We start from the raw sequence: 27,759 nt of genomic DNA, 5'->3' as shown, positions 1-27,759 counted from the left end.
CGGACACAGTTTACTTAATTTGCAGCAGCACCTGGCCCCGCCCCCTCATCCTAAAGTTCCCGGATGGAAAAGAAAAGAAAACGTCACCGCAGCTAACTAACGGAGAGCGTCTCTGAACCAGGTGAGTCGCACATTTACAGGTTTTCTACACTTTTTTACACGCTTGGCTCGGTTACGAACGTTAAATGTATTAACCGGGTATGTTTTAGGCTTGTAAAAGGCATTTTTAAAACGCTTTATTTTATTTCTTTGATACACCGAGCACCAACGTCCATCAAGCCCAAGTTTGAGATTTCAGCTACCTAGCAACAAGCTACCTAGCGACAAGCTACCTAGCAACAGGCCCGTCTTCACGGTAAGAAAGTGACTAACATCGAATTTCAATGATTGGTGACATTAAACTGTAAACGCAAACAATAACGTTACATATTTGTTGGGTAAAAAATAACGTTACTGGTTTTTAATCTAGAAGTAATTACTGCTTGACCCGTAGTGGTTAAAGGGACTGTTTGTAAGAATCAGAAATGCTTGTTAACAGTGACACCTGTGGTCGTTAAGTCAGTGCTCGCTCTAAATAGACATGAACGAGCATTGCTCAAAACCAGTGGCGGCTGGTGGAAATGTTTCTAGGTAGGGCTGTGCCACATCCAATCAATTTCAGCAAACATCCCGGTATGATTTAATGCATAAAAGCGAAGGTATCAAAAATACATTACTACTTTTCAGTTAAATAATCAACAATTATTTTATTCCAACAGGAGCAGTAAAGAATGCTTAGAAAAACAAAACAGTATAACATGTACTCAGTGGTGGAAAGTAACTAAGTACATTTACTCAAGCACTGCATTTAAGTACAATTTTGAGTTACTTGTACTTTACTTGAGTATTTCCATGTTCTGATACTTTCTACTTCTACTCCACTACATCTCAGAGGGAAATATTGTATATTGTACTTTTTACTCCACTACATTGATTTAATAACTTTAGTTACTTTACAGATTCAGATTATTAATTCAAAATATAATCAACAAATACATTATGTATTATTATAGATTAAACTACCCAGCAGTATATAAAGTCATTAAAATGAGCTCCACCTTAACCAGCTGCAACATTAAAGTGATGAACACATTAATGCATCAATAAGTATAATCCAATTATATACATTATTCTGCATAATGTGTACTTTTATGTTTGGTACTTTAAAGCTGAAGGAAGCGAGATTGGAGCAAAAATTATTAAAAAACAGTTATTTTTATAAAACGGACACTATATCCTTTTTGACATGGCAGACACATTTTCTTGGCATTCTTTTATGTGGCACTTTTTTAAAAATCATATTTCCAGGCATACATTGGAACAGATGGCAGCAAAGTTGACGGTATGTTAACATTTCTAATACTCTAATACCAATCAATGCTAATTATATCAATTATTGAGAGAACAACTTAAATATCAGGAGCAACCTTTCAAGTCTCATGTTTGACCAGTGAATTCTACATGCATCACACCACTTCCCTGCAATGTTTTGATGGACTTTGTTTATTTTATATATTAATCTCACCAAATCCAAGCCTTTAAATCTCAGCAGAATTGCCAACCTTAATAGTAATATCCAATCTGTTTTTCTGAGCCTTTGCTGGATAGCTAAACAGAGAACACAACTCACTCAAGATAACATTCACCCACAATAAATTGTATTACATAGTGAGCAAAACTAGTACACCAAATGTAAATTACATGTCTTGGTTAAATTGTTTAGCTCTCAGGGAAGAATACAATGGTTTGGTAATGGAAAGGCATTGAATTTCCAGTAAATCCATAAAGTCAGGGGACTGCAGAGCTAACCACACGTTTATAAACCCCGCCTCCTTGGGTGACATCAGCAGCCCGGCTAGCTCAGTCGGTAGAGCATGAGACTCTTAATCTCAGGGTCGTGGGTTCGAGCCCCACGTTGGGCGCTTACACTTTTCTATTTCTTGGTCAATTGTTAAACAATACTGATTATGGCACCAACTAACATTTATTTAAATTTTAGATGAATCTGTAGATTATTTTCTCGATTAATCAATTAGTTGTTTGGTCCACAAAATGTCAGAAAATACTGAAAAAGGTCCATCAGTGTTTCCAAAAGCCCAAGATGACGTCCTCAAATGTCTTGTTTTGTCCACAACTCAAAGATATTTAGTTTACTGTCATATAGGAGCCTATTTCTTGCCTCAAATGTTTTCAGAATCATCTTGTAGTGTACGGTTTAGCTGTAAAATGTAAAATTAAATTAAATTAAATTAAATTAAATTAAATTAAATTAAATTGAATTTGACATGTATCACACCACTTCCCTGTGGACTGTTTTTGATGGACTTTGTTTATATTATATGTTAATCTCACCAAATCCAAGCCTTTAAATCTCAGCAGAATTGCCAAGTTTATTAGCAATATCCAATCTGTTTTTCTGAGCCTTTGTTGGATAGCTACAAAGAGAACATAACTCAACAAGATAACTTTTAGTTTGGTAGTGGCTCTAATGTCTAATGTTAGAGACCTATAGAGGTGAATGCATGGTGAAATGTGTAGCCTGGCTAGCTCAGTCGGTAGAGCATGAGACTCTTAATCTCAGGGTCGTGGGTTCGAGCCCCACGTTGGGCTCATACACTTTTCTTTTTCTTTTTCTTGGGCAGATAAATTCAATTCATTCAAGCTGTGTTCCTCACAGGCTTTTCCATACATTACTTTTAAAATAGACATTTAAACATCACAGAGCAGCTGCCATTCTCAGGACACTATCTGACATATCAGCAAGAATTCTTGGCTCCCTGGTGCCGCAGTTCTGGTGTTAGATAAGAACAGTAGAAAGTTGTGAAGTTGTAAAGTAATATATGTACATGATAACATTCAGTGCTGGGTTTGTATTACTGGACAAACCTAAAGGGAACTAGACTGAAGTACCAATCCATCTCCTTGACATTGTGCTATCTTTGAAGTCTTGGCAAGTGCTAGTACTCATGAGTATGGACAAGATACCTAAAGAAATTGCATGAGTGGCAACAGGATATTGAAAATGATGAGCCCAACGTGGGGCTCGAACCCACGACCCTGAGATTAAGAGTCTCATGCTCTACCGACTGAGCTAGCCGGGCTACGCTAACACAGCCACACCCCCCCATGCATATAATTAATGGCCCTGCATGTCTCTCCCTTGTTCATCTCCTATCCCCCCGTTGATGCAGAGCAGACACACAGACAAATAATGTGAACTGTGCTGTATGCACCGTCTTGGTCTCTGTGGCGCAATTGGTTAGCGCGTTCGGCTGTTAACCGAAAGGTTGGTGGTTCAAGCCCACCCAGGGACGATAAGGTTTTGTTACAAGTGCACACTAACCTAATGTGTAAATCCCAGTGCCAGAGCTATCCTTATCTTGTGTGCTTTTTTCCAATTAAATATGCTCTCATTCAACAGGAAATGAGACATACTTTCACTGAAAGAGTGGGAGTGAACTGTACTTAAGTTGTACATGAAAACTCAGATCCTGCAGTTTGAAATTGCTTTGTGTGTCAACTAATAAGACAATACCAGTTCCAATTATTTTGGAGTTGATAGCCCAAGTTATTGTCAGTGATATATTTCAAAGAATCTACCAGGTTTAAGTTCGGAAAATTTAAACTGGAGGGACTGTTGGTCTTCTGACAAAGCTGTTATGAAGGCATACATAACATATCCTGCCCTCTTCCTCACGGCTCTTCTCCACGGCTCTTCCCCTCCCCCATTGTTTTCCCAATGGCTGTCTGAGGTTTGAAAAAAGAAGTGCCGTCCCTGGGTGGACTCGAACCACCAACCTTTCGGTTAACAGCCGAACGCGCTAACCGATTGCGCCACAGAGACAGGTGACATAGTGTTGCAGAGGTTTGGCTTATGTATTGTCAGTGATGGGAGGAGTATATTGAGATCCAACCTTTATCATGATTGTGTTTATTGCCAAGTGGATTTTCACATACAAGAAATGATTGAAAGACTGGTTTCAAGGGTGAAACACTCACATAGCTTGCCCCGGAAAGAGCATTAGTAAATTCTTGCAAAGGGTGTAATGCCAGGTTAACGGACTCAAGTACATTTGTATTTGGAAGGATCCGTGCTTTTGGCACGTGACAAGTGTTGTCAAAGGTGTTCCCTCCTAAATCAGAGAGACAATTAAGAATACATAAAAAAAATACATTATGTTCCATTAATATTCTGACAATGCAGCATCGGATTACAGTGTGTGACATCTTGTAACCCACCAGACCTGTGATCATGTCATTAAGATGTATAACCGAATAATGTTCTGTGCTTTGTATTCATGGAATCAAGGATTTTCTCTTTGATGGTCTTGGTTAAATCGGTGTCATGTTCCTTTTCTGCAAAAACTGATGTCTTTCGAGAGATGAAGGACTGGACTGGTTTGCCTCTTACCATGGCAATTAGCTTGTTCATTTCTGTGATGTTACGTGGTCATTTTCAAGATCCTCTCCATCATCTTTTGCCTTGAGCCCCATCTGGTTGGGCATTCTGTGATGAGTGAATGCTCTGGGTAGGACAAATGCCCGCATGCTGGGTGAATGGATAGCGTGTTCATTTACGTAAAGTTACGTGGTTATATAAGCACAAAACGTCCCTGGGTGGGCTTGAACCACCAACCTTTCGGTTAACAGCCGAACGCGCTAACCAATTGCGCCACAGAGACTCCTATGGGCTTAAGCTGTGGGGGCGTGGCGCGCATTTTCAGCCCCACCCAATTGCACTTGCTTTTTACTTCTAGAAAGTTGGGCTGGAAATGTATATATCTACCAGTTTATTTTCCAGGTTAAATCGGTGTCATCTTCCTTTTCTGCAAGAACTGATGTCTTCAAGAGATGAAGGACTGATTTCACAGAAGAAACACTCACATAGCTTTCCCCGGAAAGCGCATCAGTAAATTCTTGCAAAGGGTTTAATGCCAGGTTAACAGACAGGTTATCTAGGTCCTGCCAGGATGGATTCAGATGATTTATTTTTCGGTCTGCCGAGGGGACATCAGATTTGGCCCGCCGCATTTTCAAGATCCTCTCCATCAGCCTTGAGCCCTATCTTGTTGGGCTCAAGGGCTGTTTTCGAAACAGCATACTGCATACTACTGAGGAGCGCAGTATGCAGTATACAGTACATACTGTATACTGCGTTCCTCAGTAGTATGCAGTATGTGACAGTTAAAGTGATGTATTTAGCAGTATGCTAGACGAGGCTTAAGCCTTCAAACCAGCTCTTAAAGCACAGGACAAAAAAACTAACTTGTACCACTATTACAATATTATCAAAAAATACAACTTTGATTTTGTTGTTTATGTTGTGCTTGTTTACTTTATAAGATACTGCAGGTTTAAACTATTTATTCTGACAGCTCATAAAGAAGTCCGACAAACAGGATCATCAACGAGGAGAGACGGGAAATATAAAACATTCATCCACAACGTTTACTTTACTCAAACTGCTTTTTCAGTTACAGCAAAAGGACTGATCTCCCTCCAGATATTAGAGAAATGTTAAAAAAGTGTCATGTTGTCTCATCAGGAACCTCTCTGCCCCGTCAGAAGCTGCTCTTTCCCTCTCCTCTTCTCTCTCCTCTCCTCTTCCCTCTCCTCTTCCTCTCCTCTCATCTTCTCTCGCCACTCTGCTGCTCTGCAGCCGCTCTGTGAGCGTCACTGGCCGGCTCTCCAGCGAGCTACGCCCGCGGGTGATTGTGGAGCTTTTTAACTCGAAAAAAGGCAAATAAACACAGGTTCCTGTTAATTTATAATGGACATCTGTGTTGTGATATTTAAACAAACTATCCGTCAACAAGGAAATCAAAGCCTCTCGTCTACAGACCGGTCTCTAGAGAGCTCCAGCAGCTCATAGCGGTCTCTGAGCGTGACTACCCGGCTTGCTGGCAGCGACCCGGGCAGGCGCTCGCTGGCTGTCACGGTATTCTGTGGAGCTTCTAAACTCCGACAACGGTGGAACAAATGTTCGATTCGCCATCTAACTTCGTAAAACTGCCAATATTAATAATCTACACAGTTGATTTCTCGCCTCAAAAACTTTCAGAAGTGAATTTAGTGATGAAATGGCTACAGAAAACGTAAAAAAAGAGCAGCTTTTGGCTGCTGTTTTTATACCCGTAGCCTGTGCTGTTCCGCCGCTTTGCATTGTGGGATACAGTAGGCGAGATAGACTGGTCCGATGCATACTGGAGAATTTTTCCAAATCAGTACGTCATCCGGGTATTTCTGGCATACTGGAGATTTTGCTTTTGTTCGCATACTGCATACTACATACTACATTTTGGCCAAATCAGTACGTACTACTAGTATAGTATGCGGTTTCGAAAACAGCCAAGGTCATCATTCTGTGATGAGTGAATGCTCTGGGTAGGACAAATGCCCGCATGCGGGGTGAAAGCACAAAACGTCCCTGGGTGGGCTTGAACCACCAACCTTTCGGTTAACAGCCGAACGCGCTAACCAATTGCGCCACAGAGACTCCTATGGCCTTAAGCTGTGGGGGCGTGGCGCGCATTTTCAGCCCCACCCAATTGCACTTGCTTTTTACTTCTAGAAAGTTGGGCTGGAAATGTATATGTTTATCAGTTTATTTTCCAGGTTAAATCGGTGTCATCTTCCTTTTCTGCAAGAACTGATGTCTTCAAGAGATGAAGGACTGATTTCACAGAAGAAACACTCACATAGCTTTCCCCGGAAAGCGTATCAGTAAATTCTTGCAAAGGGTTTAAAGCCAGGTTTACAGACTCAAAATACATCTAGGTCCTGCCAGGATAGAACCAGATGATTTTTTTTTCGGTCTGCCGAGAGGATATCAGATATGGCCCGCCGCATTTTCAAGATCCTCTCCATCATCTTTTGCCTTGAGCCCCTTCTTGTTGGGCATTCTGTGATGAGTGAATGCTCTGGGTAGGACAAATGCCCGCATGCTGGGTGAATGGATAGCGTGTTCATTTACATAAAGTTACATGGTTATATAAGCACAAATCGTCCCTGGGTGGGCTTGAACCACCAACCTTTCGGTTAACAGCCGAACGCGCTAACCAATTGCGCCACAGAGACTCCTATGGCCTTACGCTGAGGGGGCGTCGCGTGCATCTTCAGCCCCACCCAATTGCACTTGCTTTTTACTTCTAGAAGTTGGGATGGAAATGTATATGTTTATCAGTTTATTTTCCAGGTTAAATCGGTGTCATCTTCATTTTCTGCAAGAACTGATGTCTTCAAGAGATGAAGGACTGATTTCACAGAAGAAACACTCACATAGCTTTCCCCGGAAAGTGCATCAGTAAATTCTTGCAAAGGGTGTAATGCCAGGTTAACAGACTCAAGCACATCTAGGTCCTGCCAGGATGGATTCAGATGACTTATTTTTCGGTCTGCCGAGGGGACATCAGATTTGGCCCGCCGCATTTTCAAGATCCTCTCCATCAGCCTTGAGCCCTATTGGGCATTCTGTGATGAGTGAATGCTCTGGGTAGGACAAATGCCCGCATGCGGGGTGAATGGATAGCGTGTTCATTCACGTAAAGTTACGTATATATATATATATAAGCACAAAACGTCTTTGGGTGGGCTTGAACCACCAACCTTTCGGTTAACAGCCGCTAACCAATCGCGCTTCAGAGACTCCTATGGCAGGTTGCTGGGGGGGGTGTGGCCTCGATCTACAGCCCTCCCGAAATGCACTTGCCAATTCAATAGCCGAACACACTATGTAAAGTCACATGGTCATATAAGAACAAATCGTCCCTGGGTGGGCTTGAACCACCAACCTTTCGGTTAACAGCCGAACGCGCTAACCAATTGCGCCACAGAGACTCCTATTCTCTTCTGCCAACAATAATCAGAGTGGAGAAAATAATATTGTCAGAAAAGTTTGAAAAAATTTCCCCAAGTCTTCACTTGCTCCAGAGCCAAAAACAATATAATTACAATCATATCAATACTGTCTCAGTTCATATTCATTTTTATGGTTAGTTTATAATTAGTTACACACAGCAAGGTGCAAACCAATGAGAGCTTCAATGCAAGTCCATCCCAATTAAAACACATTGCACAAGTCTTTTCCACTACATTTTACTTTATTCAACACACATTTTCTTGCCTTTATCAGCTTGGTGTCTGAGGCTGCGTCCAGTTTCCTTATATACAGTCCAGTAATCAGTCATGTAGAGGATGTATAAAAAATAACATTATCCTTTTTTTATCATTATTATTACAAAAGGATGATGATAATGTTATTTTGAATCAATGAACTTGGAAGATATAAAGAATGTACTTAAGGATAGTCTAACTATATAATCTAGACCTGGGAAGTTTTATTTATACTAATGCATTAACAGTTAATTGCATTGCATTCAAGTCTTGAATAAATTCAAGTTTACACACGCAACATAAACACTTTTATTCTGCATGTTATAAACCTCAAACCTGCCGGGGTCGGGATTCGATCCGGCGCTCTTGTGGACGTGTCTTCCTTCTCCAGAAATGCACAAAAAGTATTTATTTTTTCTGTAAGAAAAATACTACGATATATAGACAATAAAATGCCAGAGGAGTGAAATAGGTGCTGCAGAATTGTGTTTTGTTTCTCATTTTCTCTCTTTTCTTCTCCCCATCCCTTCTTTGGCAGGCAGGTACAGCTAGCAGATGACAGGCAAACCAAAACTCCATACAGCAACGAAACAATGAAGACAAACTGACAAAGCTGGTCTGGTATGTGTAGTGAATGACTGATTGGGGAAGTGAGAACAGATGAGCAGGAGGTCTTCAGTGATCTGTTGTCTTCTTATTTGTTACATTTTTCCATTCATTTATTCAGTTTTTCCCTTTAATTTTCACCTGTCTGTATCTAATTGAGTAACTTTAACCTCAATAACCTCTAATGTCCCTGTAGATTAGTATTAGTATTCATTTAATTTCATTGCATAATGTCTTTGAGTAGGTTTGACATTCATCCCCTCATGCAGCTAATTATTTGTATTTCCTGTTTTTACATTTTTTCATATACAGTACATTTAATTAACAACACACCTGCTGTTGTATATTATTCAGTCATTTATTCAGCATGATTGTCATGGGTATTGGATTTTATAAAACATGGTAAATGTTGCCACTACATTAATATACTGTAGATATGGCCAACATGCAACAAGGCACCAAATGCTCTATAAAAAAAAGTCATACTTAATTTCCAACATTACTCATCATTTAGTACAGCATTCAAATTTAAGTGGAGGAAATCTTCAGATTGACTTTTCAAGCGTCTATATTTCTGATCGAGAAATCTTTCAAATCTGTCTCGATTCACTCATAGGCCCTTTGATGTACTCAACTGTTAAAGACAATAATGACTATGCGGCTGGTATAATATCATACAACTCAACTATTTAGCATATAAACTTGTTCCGATTAAGATATCATTATTATTGACATGATTGTGAAATGTAGTGCTTGCATGTGTGTGTACATGCGTGCAAATAAACAATATGTTGCTGAAACACAAGGTCAACTTTTAATTAACAATACACACTGGCTACCATCCTACACTGTACGACTTTAAAAAAAATGATCAGGAACCATTCGCAGTCTCTTGAAAAATGTTAAACTCCTCGCCTAACAATATCATGATCTACAGTAGCTACTGACTATGTCAAGCATAAACCAATACCAGTTCTGACCTTGAGCCTCAAACATTTGAAGCAAAAAACAAACTGTAGAGAATTAAATTCAAGATCTGTAACCGATCAAACAAAGCCCTGCAGGGTGGGAGTGCAGATGAGGGTGGTGGCTGCAGGAGTTTGGAGGTCATTTTCAGAGACACCTCTCTAATCACCAGACTCGGGTCCTAGCTCTGATTTTCTCTCAAATCCTGTCCCTGCTCCCCATCTGTGGCTCCAGTTTGAGCTGATGTGGTCTGATTCTTCTGTGAAGTGTTCAGGGCTAGCTGCATGGCCCATACACTCAGAGGCCTCATGTATGCCAGAGAGCGGTAGATGCCCTTCTCACAGTAGGCTTCGGGAGTCTGGAAGGCCATGCCCAGCCTCTCCCACACAGTTCGGTAGCAACCCTCCGCTGTGCGCATACCCTCCTCCTGCATTCCCTGAGAGAAAAAGACAGCGGCAGAGACGTGAGGCAGTATTTCACTTCTTGTCACACAGTCAACAACCAGCCATATAGACATCATCAGCTATCATCAAGCTACTTTTAGGGCAGTGTCCTTAAACAAACATCAATCAATCCATCCATCCATTAACTTCTGCTCATTCGGGGCCGGGTTGCGGTGGCAGCAGGCTTAGCAGGGTATTGCAGATGTCCCTGTCCCCAGCAACATTTTCCAGCTCTTCCTGGGGAACCCCGAGGCGTTCCTATGCAAGACGAGATACATAATCTCTCCAGCATGTTCTGGGTCTACCCCAGAGCCCCTTACCAGTTGGATGTGCCAGGAAAACCTCTAAAGAGAGGCGTCCAAGAGGCATCCTGATCAGATGACTATCTCTAAGGCATTCTTTTGGTCACTACCCAAAGCTCATGACAATAGGTAAGGGTCGAAACATGGATGGACCGGTTAATCAAGAGCTTTGCCTTCCGGCTCAGCTCCCTCTTCCCCACAACGCTCCGGTACAACGCCCGCATAACTGCTGACCTGTCCATCTACCCCCGAGATACCTGAATTGCGTGTTAGCTGCACTGACAACAAAATTTCAATGTATACCTTATTGTTTTACCCCTTGAATGTAAAGTAGATACTAAAATACAAACACACTTACCTCATGGATCATAGTGGCTGCCAGTCCATACACTACTCCAATCCAAACCTCATCTGACTGGACACTGGAACGGTCGGGCACTCCTTCAGGACGCATGCCGTTAACTGCCCCCATCTGGCCGCCAGCGAAGCTCATCACATTCAAGTCAAAGACAGATTTTAGTGCACTCTGGATTTTTTCTTTTGGAAAAGCCTGGAGGGAGAGAGGAAGTGATGCCGAGACCACAAAGCTTTCATGAAAACATTACTTAATTGATGTTTGTGTAATTTGCAGCTTGGCATAGGAGAAGGAAGGGATATTAGGTCATGGACATTAAACAAAAAACAATGTACTGTGCGTAATTGTACATATATTTACAAGATTCAAATTAATCTGAGTCTTGGCACTATTCAAAAAGCTATTTTGCGACTATGTATTACAGAAGAAACGGGGGAAAGAAAAAGTAGAGAATAGCCCTTGACAGGAAATGAAGGTGAGGAGATAAATGAGACACACCTGTTAGGGAGGGGGAAACTAACAGACAGCATGGAGGAGGACAGAAACACAAGTGAAAGTGGCTAAAGGAGGAGATAACTAAAAAAGCTTAATCCAGCTTCTGCTAAAAAAGGACAAACAGTGACGTTTATAAAAGTAAGAGTGGCAGTTAGTTGTTCCAATAACTGGATGGACTTCCCTGGGCAACAAAGTGCTGCTGGAAGTGTGCTGATCTTGTTCAACTATCTCTGTGACCTGCTCGGATGGGACTGTGGACTTCCTCTTCTTTGTTTGGCCTACACAAGTCAAGTCTCCTCCCCTACAACTCTCCAGGCTTCTCACATTCTCCTGCCTGAGGTTAATGTGCATTACCCCTCATATTCTACCCTTAGCCAAATTACATCTATTTTTGCACTGCCCCTTACCCTGCTCATTGCCTACTTGGACATAAGAGCTTGCCTACAGTTTAACGGTGGCACTTGTGTTTTAACTTGCCTGGTAGTCATCCTCTCCCAGCCCAGACGCTCTCAGGAACCAGTGGCCAGCACACTGGTCAGCCATGACACTATTAGAAAGGTCTCTCCCACTGCTGTCATAGTTGTAGTACTTGCCTAAACATGAAAAGGAAAATAGAAATAAAGGAAAGGCATTTCGCTGTAGAAATAATGGAATTTTAACAGATTAACGGAAAACAGCGGCTGCATTTTTTCTTTTTGTTTTAAGTCACTGATGTGTGACTGGATGTAGGAATAAGCAAATGAGTTTATCATGCCTCTCACTATTAATTTAGCTTTTCAAGAGATATTTTTAAACCTGCACTAAATGCAACAGAGTGAACCCTTTCCATATAAATATTACATATAGATAGATATAACTTACCGTTCCACAGCAGTTTGTCAAAAGCAGCACTGCCCCGGTCCAAGATGTCTCTGTAACGTTGGTATGTCTCCTCGTTGTCCACCAGTCTGGCCATTTTACACATCACACACAGGGATGCCAACCACAGCCCACCACAGTACGCACTGTAAAACACAAAATACAAGAGTCAAATGTAACCTTGCTGTAATCATGTAAAACACTTAAGAGTTTGACTTCATGGGAAATACATTACAAGCTTAAACTTTAAGTACCAATATCTGTAAAAATGAACTCATATTTAGCTGCATTAATCCAGTTGTTTTTATAAAAACCTCAGTTGAGATATTTCTTTGGGGAAAAAACTTAATAGTATGATCACTAGTTGATTTGAATCTAAAAGTATAATTGAATTACACTAAATGTGCTAATTAAACAATATTATTCTTCAAATGATCTTGTCAGTGTATGAATCCCTTTGCATGGCCTATGTTAATTTCCCAGCTTTGAAACTTTATGTACTGTGAGCCCGCTGTGTCTACCGTTTTGCAAGATGAAATTGTAAACAGGAAGTGTCAGTTTTGGAAGCCTAAGTCTTTCATCCTTGCTACAGCCTCTGAACTCAACCTTGGTCACAGTTAGAGAAGCACTGCAGCTGCAGCTATTAAACACAACTCAATGTTTCCTTCACTTTGTCATGAGTCATGCTTTTTCCATTGCCATTTCCTTCCCTCTCTCCCTTCCCCCTGCCTTCCAATTCAGGCTTGAAGTTGTAAATGCAGTTCTTTGAATTATCATACAGTAGTTTTTCTTTGAGGACTGCTCAATTAATTAAAATACATGTTAAGGATTAGATTAAATCAAAATAGAGGGTTACATTTATTGGCAGCTAAGATATTTATTGCTTCAATGTTCCTAATTTGTTAACAGAATTTTAATATTTTAACGGTACTGTAGGTTTTGACTGTGCAAATAATGACTGTGTAGTAGCGTTGAGCACTAAGTTAAAATACCTAATCACACTAAATTATTCTTTATCATCATACCACAACATCTGAAATGACTGGTGTATAAGACAACCCAAGGGAGGGAATCCTGTGTACATCGAATAAGGGATATTCAACACTTATCTGCACTTTTCTGTAACCTAATCTCTATTGATAGCGTTTATTTCAGGGCTACCATGTTTTATCCATAGACCGTGTATAAGAAGAGGACATAGTCACTGCGACGTCATCCATTGGTTTGTGGACAACAGTTCTGAAGCTTCGAGTTCTGCATTTTAGCCGTCGCCATCTTTGATTTTTGGCACCAAAAATGACGCAGAGGGTGGAGCTACAACTGAACGCTGAATAAGACATTTTTAGGTGACCAAAATGTTTCAATTAACTTTCATGAACTGAAAACACACTGTGAAAGGGTTAAACCTCTAAGACGAAAACACGGACAACTCCCAGACCGGACAACGCCGTGGTAGCGACCTGTCAATCACAAGGTAGCCACGCCCTAAAGCATCCCCTGCTTTATGGTCAATTTGACTCCAAATGGGACCATAATTTACTAAATGAACATCATGCTGTATTGAAGAAGACTTGAAACTAGCGATTGAGACCATAAACTCATGTTTACAATGTTTACTGAGGTAATAAATCAAGTGAGAAGTAGGCTCATTTTCTCATAGACTTCTATACAATCAGACTTCTTTTTGCAACCAGAGGAGTCGCCCCCTGCTGGCTATTAGAAAGAGTGCAGGTTTAAAGCACTTCCACATTAGCTTTACTCTTCAGAACCGGAGGTTGCCGCCTGGTATTATCATCCTCTCACCTTGGTCCAGTCACCGTCCAACCGTCGTAGGTCTGGTCAGCATATCCAGAGTTCTCTATCAGGCCATCTCCATCCAGGTCGAACTTCATCTCTGACTCCATCACCGCCTAGCAGACCAACCACAATAGAAGACAGCTGGGTGAGCAAGCAACATATAATCCAGTATGTTTTGTATTACTACTACAGATGGGATCCAACTCGGTCAGTTGTACCTGGCAGACTGGCCACATGTCCCGCAGATACTGACTGTCCTGGGTGAGATGAAAGTCCCTGTAGACCTGCAGGACAAACTTCAGGTTCAGGTCCTTCCAGTCTGCAGTGTCATGGATGAGGTAGGCATTTACCCTCTGCCATGGCTCATCATCTAGGGACAGAATCATGTTGTACTGAGACTGAGAGACAATTTATGATGGTAAACATTTGAAAAATGCTTCTTTTTTTTTAAGCAAGTTTCAAGTGTCTGCACTGCACAGAAACTCCTCAAACATTGAGTTATTCAGTCCCCTCAGACATGCAGTTAACGAGTCTTTCTCTTACCTGGGTCTCCTATGTCGTGAGGCACCACATTTTTGGCCTTGACAGGAGAATACCGCCCACTCATCAGATGGAGCCTCTCGGTTGGGTCCTGCTGAACCACACTGCCAGCTGAGAAGAGATTAATGCTGTAAAACCTTGCCCCGTTGTTGCTCTTTATTACACATGCTTAGATAATTGATAAGACACTAAGATAACACTTCACTTCACTCACCAATATCATATTGCACACTCAAGGCAAGTTTGGGCCACAGCATTATAAGTGCAAAGGAGGCGTAGAAGTGCACGTCGTAGGTGTTGTACATTCTGTACTCCTGACCTGGGAAACAACAATAACTTAGTAATGTCGGTCACATATTTCATATGGGCAGATCTTTCTTTTCACTTTTGCCAACTGAATAGTTCAAAGTTTTAACATTTTAATGAAAATAATCGATTGTCAAAATAGCTGCAGATTAATTTTCTGTCTATCAACTAATCGACTAATAATTTCAGCTCTAAACGTCCGTGTCTAGCCTCGCAGACTAACACCTGTTTCCTTCCTTGTCACTTACCTTCTAGGTAGGCGAAACGGCCGAACTCCTTGATGACAGCGGGCTGTGCTGGCAGCCCCCCGTCCTCGCTGCGCACACCACCGCTGACATCAGCGTCCTCTGGTAGCTCCGTCCACACCGTCCCTCCATCCGCCACAAAGTACAACTCGTTAAACAGGGCTGACTTATACCAGGAGGGGAGAGAGCTGCAACACAACCACGGTGACAGGATAAACAATTATAAGCATTCATAGATGGAAAACTATTGATTGATATTGAGGTAATAAATCATCGTTGTTTTTCGATAAATTAGTGTTTATCTCTCATTTAACCTACAGAGCTTTCAGAGTGAACTACCTGTCCTGCACTATGGGTCTCTGCCACTCCTCAATGCTCTTCTCCCACTGTTTGTAGTGTGTTAGGGCGTAGTGACTGAGCGAGGGGGACGCGTCCCCTTTGGTCCCAAAGTAACGAGTGTATCTCCTGGAAACGGAAAAGACACAAGCAGATGTTAGCGGCGCTGCATGTTCGTCAACAAATACATAAGCAGCAAACAAACAGATTTTTATTCACATTTTAAAAGCCTTGTTGACTTTTGCATTCCCTCACAGTATTCCACAATGAGGTCAGAGGTGTGGCAGTTTCAGTTGGGCCTGAGGCTTTGAAATGGGACAAGGCATTGAAATTATATTTGTTTGGTTGTCACTGAAGTTTGTTTTGCAGTTAGGGACACCTATTGTACTTTGGTCACAGAAAATAGTTGGGCTGCAATTTGTGACGAATGCAAAAATGCATCCGAGACGGGGATAAAAAACAAAAAAAAGAAAGCCAATAGCTTTGTTTATGCTCCAAACAGTGTCCCCGGCACCAAAAGTGACCCAAACCAAACAACCACAGCAAAGAAAGTTAACACTAGTGTGGCCTTTCTTTGAGTTATCAGTAACGAATGTAATAGAAAACAGGGAAAACCATATCTGTAATGACAAACTCCAGCTTGTTTACATTTCTGCAAAGCAACACACTGTATGTGTGTTTGATGTACCTGATGTGTTCCCTCTCCCTAGAGCCGAAGGTGATTGTGGGCATGTCCCAGGACAGGCAGAACTCTAGGCTGTTATGGCTCTGAGCCGGCACTGAGCAGCCCACAGCCAACGCTGCTGCCACCTTCTCTCCCTTCGGCGTCGGCGGGCTGGATCCTGCAGAGGTGAGAGGCAGAGAGGGAGGGCAGGATACCATGGAGGTTAGCATGGGTCATACATGGCACAAAACTATAGATCACACCGCACACCTGGTGCCCATTTATAGAATTCATTCTTACTCTATCCTTTTCATAACAGGGCATTTATCCTTTTCTGGATAGGCCACTTATGGGTCATAATTAAGAGTATACCCACTTCTCCAGGCACCACTACACCACTGGAGGTCATCATGCTATTGCTTGTTTTAGGCAGTAAAACGAACGTTTTATTATATCGGCTCAAAATGTTTAATGCTCAAGTGATGTATTGCCATTGTGGGTGTTTTACTGTTCATCAGTTTCTTTCATCCTACTTCTTCTTTCCACTCCTTTTTCGTGTTACTGCTTCATATTGAGGAAACGTCAACTTTCGACATCTGTTCCGTTATGAATCTGCCTCATCCCTCCACATTCTGTTTTAAGCACTGACCTGTAGGAGAGTCCAGCCGTCCGTCAGTGATGAGGTCACTCCACAGGCCGCTGCAGGTTCCCTTTGGGCTGAACGCTGTCTGGTGACTGACCTCCCTGTCAGGCTGTTAAAATGTGCACACACACACACACACACACACACACACACACACACACACACTTGGTAAATCTATAACCTAATGCTCACTAACACTACAGATTTCACAACCAGTTAATTATTATAAATCCACTTCCAGATAACAGAGACTATTGTTTATTCCCCGAGAACTGCTTGTGCAGCAAACTCCAGTACAACCTACTACAAAAACCTCAGAGCTGCTAAAAATCACAAGCTTGTAAATCAAACCTGTTCTCGGGCTGCGATGCACAGAGTGTAAGGGTTGACCGCAGGGCAGTGATGTAGCAAGACCCCAGACACCGCCTCCCCCTCCTTCTCCAGGTGGAATGGTTCATTCCAGTGTCCCCCGCACTTGTCGTCCTTGTGTCCCGACCCGTTGACCATAGTGAACATGATGGAGACGTCCAGAGCGTAGTCATTCTGGTTCTCGATTTCCCACACAAATACTGCCACTGGGAGACTAGAGTCCTGAGAGAAAGGAGATACACATGGTGGAATAGCCAACATGTCAACATACACCACTTGGACCAAGCAACCAAATGACTTATTAAGCTTCTACTTGCAACTGCAAAAAGCTAAAAGCAAGACAAATATTCAAGCAGCTCGTTAGAAATCAAATTATTTATTTATAACTGGAAAAAAAAGGCTACAAATGCTACCTCCCTTTTAGTTTTTGTGTGGATGCTCTTTTTATTCATGGATTATCAGTATACTGTAATTTGGACATATCTTGCCCGTCTGACTGCTTGGCTAAAACTGTTATGTGCAGAAGGTGAAACATCAATCATGGTCCGGGAGTTCCTAGATCTTAGATTGTTTGGGCAAATTCAAATGGGCTTCTTATGCGTAAGACATTACGTGTGTCATAATAAGATGTCTTAAAAAGGTACAGTGTGTAGGATTTGGCGGCGTCTTGTAGTGTCGTGGCAGATTGAAACCAACTGAGTCCAACCACTCTCCAAGACGCGGTAACACGACCCGCCGAGTGCAAAACTGTGGTAACGCCGTTCGCCTCGCTCAGAGGTCATCCTTACCAACACTAACTCTACTTTAGGAGCAACGGAAGTCAGACGGCGGCTGGTGGTACCACAGTTTTGCACTCTGCGGCTCACGTTACCGCAGTTTCACAAGCGTGTCGGAAAACTACGAGGTAACGTAAAAATGTGAAAGGCTCTCTCTAGAGCCAGTGGTTGGTTTGTCCGTTCCGGGCTACTGCTACTAATGCTACACTGACCGATCAATACTGGATTTTTGAGGCTGATACTGATAAACAATCTTGATACAGTTACCTCAAGATTTTTTTTTTTATTTGAGCAATGTGACCAAGATACTGAACTTGACATTTTACAGTTGAAAAGTCCCCCTGCCAGCGCTCACAGGTGGAAGGTGTGATGGTGACACCGTTTCTAAACTACCTCAAACCTAGTTTGGTATTTTTGTACTGCAATTTCTTGTAACCAATTGGCCGACATATACACTGATACCAACATACCTGCAATGAGCTAATATCGGATTATGTAGTTGCCTAACTGTGTCTTTATGACCAAGATGTGATGGTTGAATCTGGAATCCACCCATTTTCAAAGAGTCCTTGTTTAATTTTCTCAAATCAACTGCACAGAGCTGACAAAAGTATCATAACTATATTGGACTTTATGAAATCCAGCGATGCCTCAGTTACCTGGTAGTCATGGGGGATGACTGGGGAAATCTGTCTGCAGGTTAAGGTGACGTTCTGTCCCGGCAGGTGGTAGACGGTCCAGGCGCGGGGGTACAAGGCGTGATAGAAGGCGTACTCTCCGCAGTAGCCCCAGTTCCAGCCTTGTAGTGTGGGAGGACGCTCTACAGATAGCACCTGCTGGTAAACTGTTTGTCCACCACGTCGCAAACACACTGTGAACTAAGACACAGAAAAAGGATGTGAACACAGTGATTTTGTTTGTGTACTTTAGGAGATTAGACATTACCACAAGTTTTTTGTGTGTAATTTACTTTTATTTGTGTACTTCCCCCTTGAAACTGCCTCATCTTCCGACATATCCCAGAATGCCCTCTGACAACCCTGTGAGTAAATGTTTAAACCTGAATGTGCATCCTGCTATTGATTATACATTCAGGTGGGGAGCCCTGTAGGCGTAATGACAGTAACTGCAATAGATCGAGTTTTCCAAGGGGAAAAAAAGTCACACCCTTTCCTCAAACACACCATGCTTTGTATTATAGTCTACTGAGGCTGCTGTCTGTCTCCTCCACACCAATGCCTGGATTAGTATTATTGTGTGAAGCAACTGAAAATTGTCCTAGCATTAAACTCCACTGTGGCTGCATTGGAAATATGTTAATGTGACATTTAGAATTGACTAATCAGCCTAGGCAGGAAGGCCCACCCATAGTCAGTTGATTCACAGCTTGGCCCAAAGAATAGCAAAAGCAATAAGGAAAAAGAATAAGGAAAATAATGGGATAAAGATAAATAAATGGCATTATATCAAAAACAAAATAATTATGTACAGAACAAATAAAGTAATTTATATGCAATAAATACATGAATATATATTTCAACAATACAGAAATAAACGAACAAATAAATGTGAAAATAAATGAAAATGCTTATAATTATTCTTTTATATTTTATGTCTTTATATTTCCACATTTGTCTATTCTTTTATTTTTTTCTCTTTATATTTATACTTTTTTATTTACTTATTATTTTATTTGTTTCTCTTTATAGTTACAATTTTTTATTTACTTATACATTCTTTTATTTATTCCTAATTATATTTCCAGTTATTTATATATATATATATATATATATATATATATACAGTATATATGTACAGTATGTTTATATATATATATATATATATTATTTTATATAATATATTATTTTTAGTTATTTTTTTACAGATGTATTCTTTATTATGGTGAATAAGAAAATAACAGATCCATTATAATGTAGATTAATAGCAGGGCACTGTTTTTAACTGTGTTATAAAGGGTTTATTTCCTCATCAGCATTTGGCTGGTACTTCATATGGGCTGTTCTTATGGATTATGAGAATAAAAAAACAACTAAACCCGCCCCATAGAAGTCTAGAGATACGTGACTACTTACTAAACCTTGACTTAAAAGGCTGTAGGAGAAACTGTTGGAATCTGTTTGCTGAGATTCAAATAAGTCAGCGAGATAAAGCCAAATAAATATCCTTTATGGTGTTTGCTTTCACACAAGCCTCCGTCTATTTGACACCATGTATACCTGGTTTGCTGTGACAGTTTTGTAGTGGTACATTCCAGGGTTAAGTTGCCATCTGCAGAACTCCCCCCTCCAACCTCTCGTGATGGTACCTCCTCCAATACCGCCAAGTGGAGCACCTGCAAATTAGAGAGTGGAGTCAAGTTGAAATCAGTCACTTTTTCAGTTACTTATAAGGTCAAATTCAAAAGGGTCAAAATAGGTTTTGGTCCAAAATTAGTAGTAGTAGCACACTCCTGAACTCACCATATATTTGACGCAAGGGTTGGGCGCGAAACATATCAATGAATGGAGCTTTCTTTTCCACCTGGGTCTTCTTGTACCACCATTTTAGATACCTGGATGAACACACAGAGTATACAGTACACCGATTACCTTACAATCAGAAGTGGAAGGATAAAAGTAAATGAAGATGGCTGAAAACAACAAATATTCAGACACAGAGTCAGTTATGCACCCTAACTACAGTCATGTGTTGCAGGGTTAAGGAATAGGCATGCTCTTATCAAATGGGTTTATAATTAACCACCAAAAGCAATATGTGCAATTGGTTAACATGCTTTTTTCTCCTTTCTTGTTTAACAGCTCTTTCCAAGCCTTCAGCACTGGAACCAACAGTGTATGTGTAACATGTGTGCATGAATGTGTGTCTAGTTGCAGCACTCGCCATCACACTAGGGTTGTGGTGTAAAATATTAATTAGGCTATGTTACAAGAGGTTTCAAACAGCTCCCGGAGCCCAGAGGCCTGAGGGCTCAGACGATCACAGATAACGCGAGTCATTAGTCTTCATTTATGTTCTGAACTCTGATCTCGGACATGGTAGACTTTATGCTCATAACGCCAAATAAAGTAGAACGCTGCTGCTGGGGCTGAGGAGTTGTATTTTAGTAGACAAGTTATTAGTTCAGCACAAAACAGGCTGCAATGCTTATAATACCTCTTAGAGTGGGGCAGCATAGCTAACCCATTATTCAGTTTGTGATAAAAGCGCCAAATTTGGTACATGTATAGCTTAATATATTTCTAAGAAATCTGGATATTGGGTCATTGCAGACATGCATCATTTTAACTTTTAGCTCCTCGACTTTGAGTGGTCCTTGAAGGGTCTCTAGAGGGTCCCAGCAAAATGAGAAACAGATTTAGGATGCGACAAACATGCTTACAGTCCCAATGTCACAGACTGACCATAATGTATCTGCAGCAAGCTTACGGTTGGTGAACAGAATGCCCAACAAGCTATCTACCATGCTACCTTATGATTGACAGGTGGCTACCACGGCATTGTCCGCATTTTTGTCTTACAACTTTAACCGGTTGTGCTTAGCTCCACCCTCTCGTGTCACTTCTGGTTGCAACAGCCAAGATTGCGACAGCCAAAATGCCGAACTCAAGGCTTCAAAACGGCAGTCCACAAACCAATGGGTGACGTCACGGTGACTAAGTCCACTTCTTATATACAGTCTATGGTATTAACACCGCCAGGGATCATGTTTACACCCTCATCCATCTGTGGTCTGAGGCAGATTTAATTGGGCTGACAAACGGTTTAGGAAGCCCCTTCAACTGAAGGAAACCAGAGTACAAGCTTCAACAGAAATAATGGCAGCGTCAGCAACTATTTCTGTGTTGCTGCTTGGAAAGCAGGGTTTTCCCCAGGAAACTGCTCAGCAGGTGCTAAGCCACTCAGATCCTGAAGCATCTCGTCGCTGCAAGAAACCCTGGTATAGCGACCTAATATTAATATGGCTCATTAACTCTACAATATGTGCAGCATCAAAAACCAAAACAGGTAGAAATGTAGCTTAGTGCTCAGCATTATGACCTCGTTTACACACCAATATAATCAATAACGTTTCAGCCACAAAGGGGGCTTTCTCCTTGTTGCGAGGAAGATCCCATGGAATTGCAAAAACTGCTGTGCATGCCAGTGCAGGGCCGGACTGTATTGCAAACAATAACTTAAGCTCAGCCCAGAGGAACAACAATGGTCCGCCGATGCAGCTCCACTCAGGAGATGAATAGGATCAGTTAGAGCGAGCTATTTGAAGCCATGGCAGGTCGCATTATTGTCAGGATCTTGTTGTTTTGGCGGGTCAGCCGGAATGCAAACAGTCAGTTCTCACCCTGATCCGGCTCTGAATCCAGGCCACAGTATGCTAAACTGAATCTAACCTGTGTGTGTGTGCTCAAGCTGCCACCTTGTTCACCACCACAGTCAAGACATCACCAGTGTTTATCCAATCACATTCCTACTTTTCCCCTCAAAGCTTCTTTATTATAAAATAATGTATGAACTTATTGTTCCACAATTAGCTTGTTTGTTTTAGGTACAGTATGCTGTACAAAAAGCCCAGATAATTTACAGTATTTCTATATATTTTTCTAGCAACAGGCACTTATATAAAGGCCTGTATGGTGAACATTTTGTTTGTATTATAGTAATCCTGTATTGCTACACCACTCACTCAAATGATGAAGAGCTGGCGGTGTGGCTCTATGTGGTTTTAAGACTATCCAAACAACCTCCTCCTACTGCATAACAACTACCACATTAATCTGTGCAATAATTGACTAATGTTGCCATGGCGATTAAGCTGACAAAGACACACTTTTGCAGTGGCCTGAGATAGTGCAGCAGATTTGCAGCAGCATTGCAACAGATTTCTGAAAAGTGACACAAGTTTGCGGTTAACTGTTTAAACCGTTTTCTGGGAACTTTTTTAGTCATCATTAACAAAAAACACATGGGAGTTCAAATCACTAAAGAGCAGGCCTGACGGACAGATGACGATGGTCATACCAGACTCCCTCTCAGGATTGAAATGATAAGTGTTGCTGGCCGTGCGCCCGACGACAATCCACTAAAGCTTCGGAATGTATCACTTAACATCTCGGATGTCGGGAGGTTGTTGGCAAAACAAACACGGTCAGATGTTGAGATCTGCGCTGGACTTTTTTTCTATAACTTTAGGGTGACTCTTTGGCTGCAGAGATTTAAGATGTACTCTCTGGATACTTAACAAGCAGACATGTCATGTTTGTGGGACTGTAGGCTAAATGATAGACCACCTCAATCCTACTGCCTTTATTGCTGGAGAGGTTTAGAAGTCTTGGAGGAGTAAATAACCTACACAAACCTAAGGAATCCATTGGTACCAACCATATCATTTTAGCTTGAAGAGAAGGAGGCTTAAATAACGCTACTAAACTGAAACTAAATTTTGGCGAGGAAAGACTTTCATGGCTATTTTCAAAGACCTCAAGGTATGTGAATGAAAATGGGTTCTATGGGTACCCACGAGTCTCCCCTTTACAGACATGCCCACTTTATGATAATCACATGCAGTTTTGGGGAAAAACTATGCAGTTTTTGAATGCAGTATAAATGTGTTATTTTCGCCTAATGATAATATTTACATCATTATTCTCATTTTTTTGAAAAACATATTAAAATGATTATGGTGTCATTTTTGCGGGGATCTGTACCAAACAAAGATGTTTTTGTAAGTCTGTAGAATATGATGTGTAGGCCAGGACATCTCTATAGCATATTTAATTTAATATGGTATTTTGACACAGATTTCACCTTTAACAAATATTGCCATTTTAACAAATACTGCGATTTGAAAATTGCAGATCGCCTCTCTAATTTGCTGGTACAGCAATATCGAGGCAAAATCCTCAGCAAGAAACACCAAGACCTATCTTATCTGCATTGGAATAGACTAAACAAAACGGCAGACCACGTTGCAAAAGAGCCTTTCACCCCGTTACTCGGGTGTTTAAGGTTCTCCTCTTATCTGTACGCAGAGTCTAAAACAAGTAGACACAGCAACTAACTTTGTCCTTTAGCCATGATAAGAAAACTATGCCTATCAGTTTTAAATGCATTAGGAAAATGAACTGGTTTGATACTGTTGTAATGCTTCTTACTGGGTTATTGTGATGAATGCTGAAATTAGGGCTGGGTGATATGGAGAATATCAAATATCACAATATTTCTTACCAAATACCTCAATATTGGGTTGACTATTGTTGCATTTACAAAATATTTACACAATTATATTTTTGATAAATAATCATCAGTAATGTGTATATAATGACTACATGGGTATAGGGAAATAACAGAACAGCAAGAACAGTTTGGTAAGTTTAGAAAAATGACATCACTTTACTGTAATGTATATAACTATATTTCGATACCCAAAATCTAAGACGAAATCTAGTCTCATATCGCGATATTGATATAATATCGATATATTGCCCAGCCCTAGCTGTAAGGTATATTTTTTAACTGCACATTAAACTTCCGTAATGTGGACAATTAAATGTTTTATATTATTGGAGTGCATGAAAAATTCAATATGATAACTTACGGCAGAAGGCGCGGTTGCACTTCACACCTGCTCCCTGTTGTGGGTTGAGAAATATGGCACTATAGGCTAATGCCTCCCCTGGTACGACACCGTGGAAACATTCACGGCTGGGGCCATTATCATGGTATATAGACTAAAGGTTGCTGTGACATATGGATGTGTAAACTGAATGCAGCCTGTGTCAACAGAGGAAACAATCTCTTGTGGGTGGCTAACTTCATCTATCATAGAAAACAAGGTGTGGACCTGTAGACTATGTTGATTTTTAAACTGCCATAGGTAAATAAGTCATACTCCCATACAGGGTCTAAAATTAAGTTGTTTCCTCACGTGCCACTGTGGCAGGTCACTGAACATTTCTACTAGCCACACAATGTTTTTGTCTGCCACTTCTGAAATCTATGTAAAATGCTTTAGAATCGTAAACACTAGGGCTGTGTTTTGGCAAGAATCTGGCGATACGATAGCCTACATATTATGATACAGGGGTTACAATTCAATATGTTGCAGTACTGTAAGCAAGGCAATATATTGCGACTTTTTAAAAATCAAATTTTAGGAAAACTGTCATAGTACAAAGAACACACCGCCATATGCATAAAGATCTAGTAGAGTCTAGTAGAGTAAATTATTTTTTAAACTTCTTTATGCAATCAGAATAGTAGGATTTGCATTTAACACAGAGGACACATCTCTTTGCAAAATAAAATAAAGTATTGACTGAGTTAATCTTTGCTTTTTAACTATTAAATAGAAATCAATACACGTTTTTTTGAGAATCGATACAGTATCACAAAACATAATATTGCAGTACTCTCTATTTTGATATTTTCAGTCATTAGTAATATACAGTAGAAATATGGATCATGTAACCTTAATCCCTGACTATTTTTAATTGCTTTTTAAAACTAATATGTGTTAATATAAGGAAAACCTGTCTGCCCTGGTGGCAGGTGACCTGAAATTTGTAACTGCCATAGCCAATATTTACCCTGTATTTGGCAGGTGGCAGGTGCTAATTTCATTTCCTGCTCCCATATCAGGGTCATTTTTTAAGGTTGGTCATAATTTGCATCTCCTCTGTAATGACTGGAAATTACTTGATAAGGGACATTTTTCCAGAGTCATCTCTGCTCAGTCTACTGCTTGTAAACAGAGTGCATTTTGTAGAGTTTTGTACTGTACATGAATGAGTGAATGTCTCACCTGATCCCCAGCCCAATGTGCTCCAAGACATTGGACAGCGAGACATCCTTTGCTTGAAAAGGCTTTCTCTTCTCCTTGAACTCGTGTGCCAGACAGATACGCCATCCCTCCTTGGGCACTCCATATCCCATTTCCTTGGAGACATACCTGCTCATGAGGTCTGCCGAGGATTGCTCACCCCACTCTGAAGTCATTTTAGCAGCCAATGGGGAGCTTAAAAGTATGTATGAATGGGTAGCAGGAAAAAAAACACTTGTGATCACAAATCAGGGGATTTGTCACCACCAGCTTTTTGTCAATGGAGTCAAGTCAAATCTGTCACCGTGGAGCAAAAACACTGAGGTGCAATTATATGAGTGGAGCTTCAAGGAGTCATTCCTGTGGAGTGAAACCGGTTCTCAGACTGACAAGCTCTGAATACCTGCAGGGAAATAATTGCTTCTTTGAGTAGAAGGTCCCAGTGCCATTATAATAAGATTATTATCCACAAGAGACCTCTATAGCTAGAGGGAACTAGTTGCAAGCATCACTATCACTCTCGGGATTCTTGCAGAGATGTGCCCTTTGCAGACCCTTTTGCATGGAGTCCGGATGTGTCTGTGCTGTCAGCAGCTTGGAAGACCAACAGGAAGTACTGAGGATGCAGATCTCAGTGGGTTTAGTCAGGACACCTACAATGAGATCAAACAAAAAATGGTTAAAAAGGCAGTGATCACATTTTACCTGGTGTAACCTGCAGGAGGCCAAACAAGCATCTGCATGCTGCATAACATGAATCATGTAACCTTAGCTGATCCAGTGTAACAGTGGCTAACTTCACCAGCGAACTCGTCATTAACAGCAGCAGAAAAGTGTTGTTTTTTGTTGTAAAATACCGGAGCAAAGGCGTCATTCCTCTGTCAGGTCCGGCCCTGCTGTAGTTTCTGCTAGCACGGCTCTGTGTGTTATGCAAATACATTTGTCACTGGGCAACATTTTGCCCTCAAGCTTATCTCTCAGGTAACATTTTCTCTCAGGCTGCCTCCTTTATACAAGATGAGCCACTCCAAAACCTCAAGCAAAGCTACTAACCCGTCGGCAACCTTTACTATCAAAAGAGACATTTTAGGCAAAAAAAAAAAAGAAGAAAGAAATCTGTCTGGAGCCGCAAAACATTTGAGTATTGTGATGAAGGTAACACAGTTTATAGTTTGAGTATATAGTATATAAGTCTAATGCAGTGAGGGCCAAAGAGCAAATGTACTACGGAGTATAAGGGCCACATTGAGGGAAAAAACGTCTGAGATTTACAGAATAAAGTCATAACTCTACGAGAAAAAGTCGTAATATTATGAGAATAAAGTCATAACTTTACGATAAAAAAGTAGTAGTATTACAAGAATAAAGTCATAACTTTACAAGAAAAAAGTTGTAATATTCCGATAATAAAGTCATAACTTTACAAGAAAAAGGTCGTAATATTACGATAATAAAGTCATAACTTTACGAGAAAAAAGTTGTAATATTACGATAATAAAGTCATAACTTTACGAGAATTTTTTTTTAATATTACGATAATAAAACACGTAAAATTACTACTTTATAATATTATGACATTATTCTTGTAATATTATGACTTTATTATTGAGATCTCAGATTATTTTTTTTTCCCTCAATGTGTTCAAGCAAATTTAATTTAATTTAATTGAGTGGTTAATTGTTGGAGTTTGATTGAGTCAAAATCAGCAAACAGCTTGGAAGTAAATGATGCCTGACAAGCCGATTTGAGGGATTATTAAAACCCTTCTCCAGCAATGCCGTGGCTGAGCCTGTACCATTCTTAAATAAAAGGGGGGATTTTATTCATCCCCACTTATTATTCTTCCCTCCAAATGTCAAACATCGGTTCATTTTGATCAATATACATGTTATAAAAGCCTTATAACCCGACGTATGTAGAATATGATGTGTTGAGTGCACAAAAACATTTTTCTATTTGTAGATAAAAAGCTTACGCCTCCCTACAAGTTACCATAGCAACAGTCCACCTCTCGTTTGCTGTGCCACGGGACGACTTCTAAATAACCGACCAAAAACTATCACTGAAAT

General features: G+C 40.7%; 1 protein-coding gene, 1 long non-coding RNA gene and 9 other non-coding genes across 13 annotated transcripts; 4 read left to right on the top strand and 7 right to left on the bottom strand.

Annotated features, from left to right (window-relative positions):
- The first annotated feature begins 52 nt into the window (after positions 1 to 52).
- LOC141760356 (uncharacterized) lies at positions 53 to 13,490 on the top strand. The gene is made up of 3 exons (XR_012592334.1): positions 53 to 121; positions 8,690 to 8,772; positions 13,354 to 13,490. It is a non-coding gene; the product is annotated as an uncharacterized LOC141760356 (long non-coding RNA).
- trnak-cuu (transfer RNA lysine (anticodon CUU)) lies at positions 1,889 to 1,961 on the top strand. The gene has a single exon. It is a non-coding gene; the product is annotated as a tRNA-Lys (tRNA).
- trnak-cuu (transfer RNA lysine (anticodon CUU)) lies at positions 2,577 to 2,649 on the top strand. The gene has a single exon. It is a non-coding gene; the product is annotated as a tRNA-Lys (tRNA).
- trnak-cuu (transfer RNA lysine (anticodon CUU)) lies at positions 3,068 to 3,140 on the bottom strand. The gene has a single exon. It is a non-coding gene; the product is annotated as a tRNA-Lys (tRNA).
- Positions 3,280 to 3,353, top strand: trnan-guu (transfer RNA asparagine (anticodon GUU)). The gene has a single exon. It is a non-coding gene; the product is annotated as a tRNA-Asn (tRNA).
- Positions 3,810 to 3,883, bottom strand: trnan-guu (transfer RNA asparagine (anticodon GUU)). The gene has a single exon. It is a non-coding gene; the product is annotated as a tRNA-Asn (tRNA).
- Positions 4,648 to 4,721, bottom strand: trnan-guu (transfer RNA asparagine (anticodon GUU)). The gene has a single exon. It is a non-coding gene; the product is annotated as a tRNA-Asn (tRNA).
- trnan-guu (transfer RNA asparagine (anticodon GUU)) lies at positions 6,462 to 6,535 on the bottom strand. The gene has a single exon. It is a non-coding gene; the product is annotated as a tRNA-Asn (tRNA).
- On the bottom strand, positions 7,043 to 7,116 carry trnan-guu (transfer RNA asparagine (anticodon GUU)). The gene has a single exon. It is a non-coding gene; the product is annotated as a tRNA-Asn (tRNA).
- trnan-guu (transfer RNA asparagine (anticodon GUU)) lies at positions 7,802 to 7,875 on the bottom strand. Its single transcript has one exon. It is a non-coding gene; the product is annotated as a tRNA-Asn (tRNA).
- gba2 (glucosidase, beta (bile acid) 2) lies at positions 9,095 to 26,668 on the bottom strand. Of its 3 annotated transcripts, none has more exons than XM_074623063.1 (18): positions 26,547 to 26,668; positions 25,672 to 26,342; positions 20,333 to 20,424; positions 20,090 to 20,205; positions 18,512 to 18,730; positions 17,059 to 17,298; positions 16,714 to 16,816; positions 16,089 to 16,242; positions 15,404 to 15,529; positions 15,068 to 15,252; positions 14,728 to 14,832; positions 14,517 to 14,624; positions 14,192 to 14,343; positions 13,980 to 14,086; positions 12,180 to 12,322; positions 11,796 to 11,911; positions 10,827 to 11,018; positions 9,095 to 10,159 (listed from the first exon to the last, which is right to left on the bottom strand). In XM_074623063.1, exons 2-18 carry the CDS (start codon positions 25,863 to 25,865, stop codon positions 9,905 to 9,907), a joined length of 2,607 nt encoding a protein of 868 aa, XP_074479164.1. In that variant the 5' UTR covers positions 25,866 to 26,342; positions 26,547 to 26,668; the 3' UTR covers positions 9,095 to 9,904. The 3 variants fall into 3 exon arrangements, with proteins under 3 accessions (XP_074479164.1, XP_074479165.1, XP_074479166.1); XM_074623064.1 differs by having other exon boundaries at positions 26,457 to 26,595; XM_074623065.1 differs by lacking the exons at positions 9,095 to 10,159; positions 10,827 to 11,018 and having other exon boundaries at positions 11,785 to 11,911.
- Positions 26,669 to 27,759: the final 1,091 nt, after the last annotated feature.

This window comes from Sebastes fasciatus, chromosome 22 (genome assembly GCF_043250625.1).
Source record: "Sebastes fasciatus isolate fSebFas1 chromosome 22, fSebFas1.pri, whole genome shotgun sequence".
Lineage (NCBI taxonomy): Eukaryota > Metazoa > Chordata > Actinopteri > Perciformes > Sebastidae > Sebastes > Sebastes fasciatus.
This window is presented reverse-complemented; position numbering and strand designations above follow the sequence as displayed.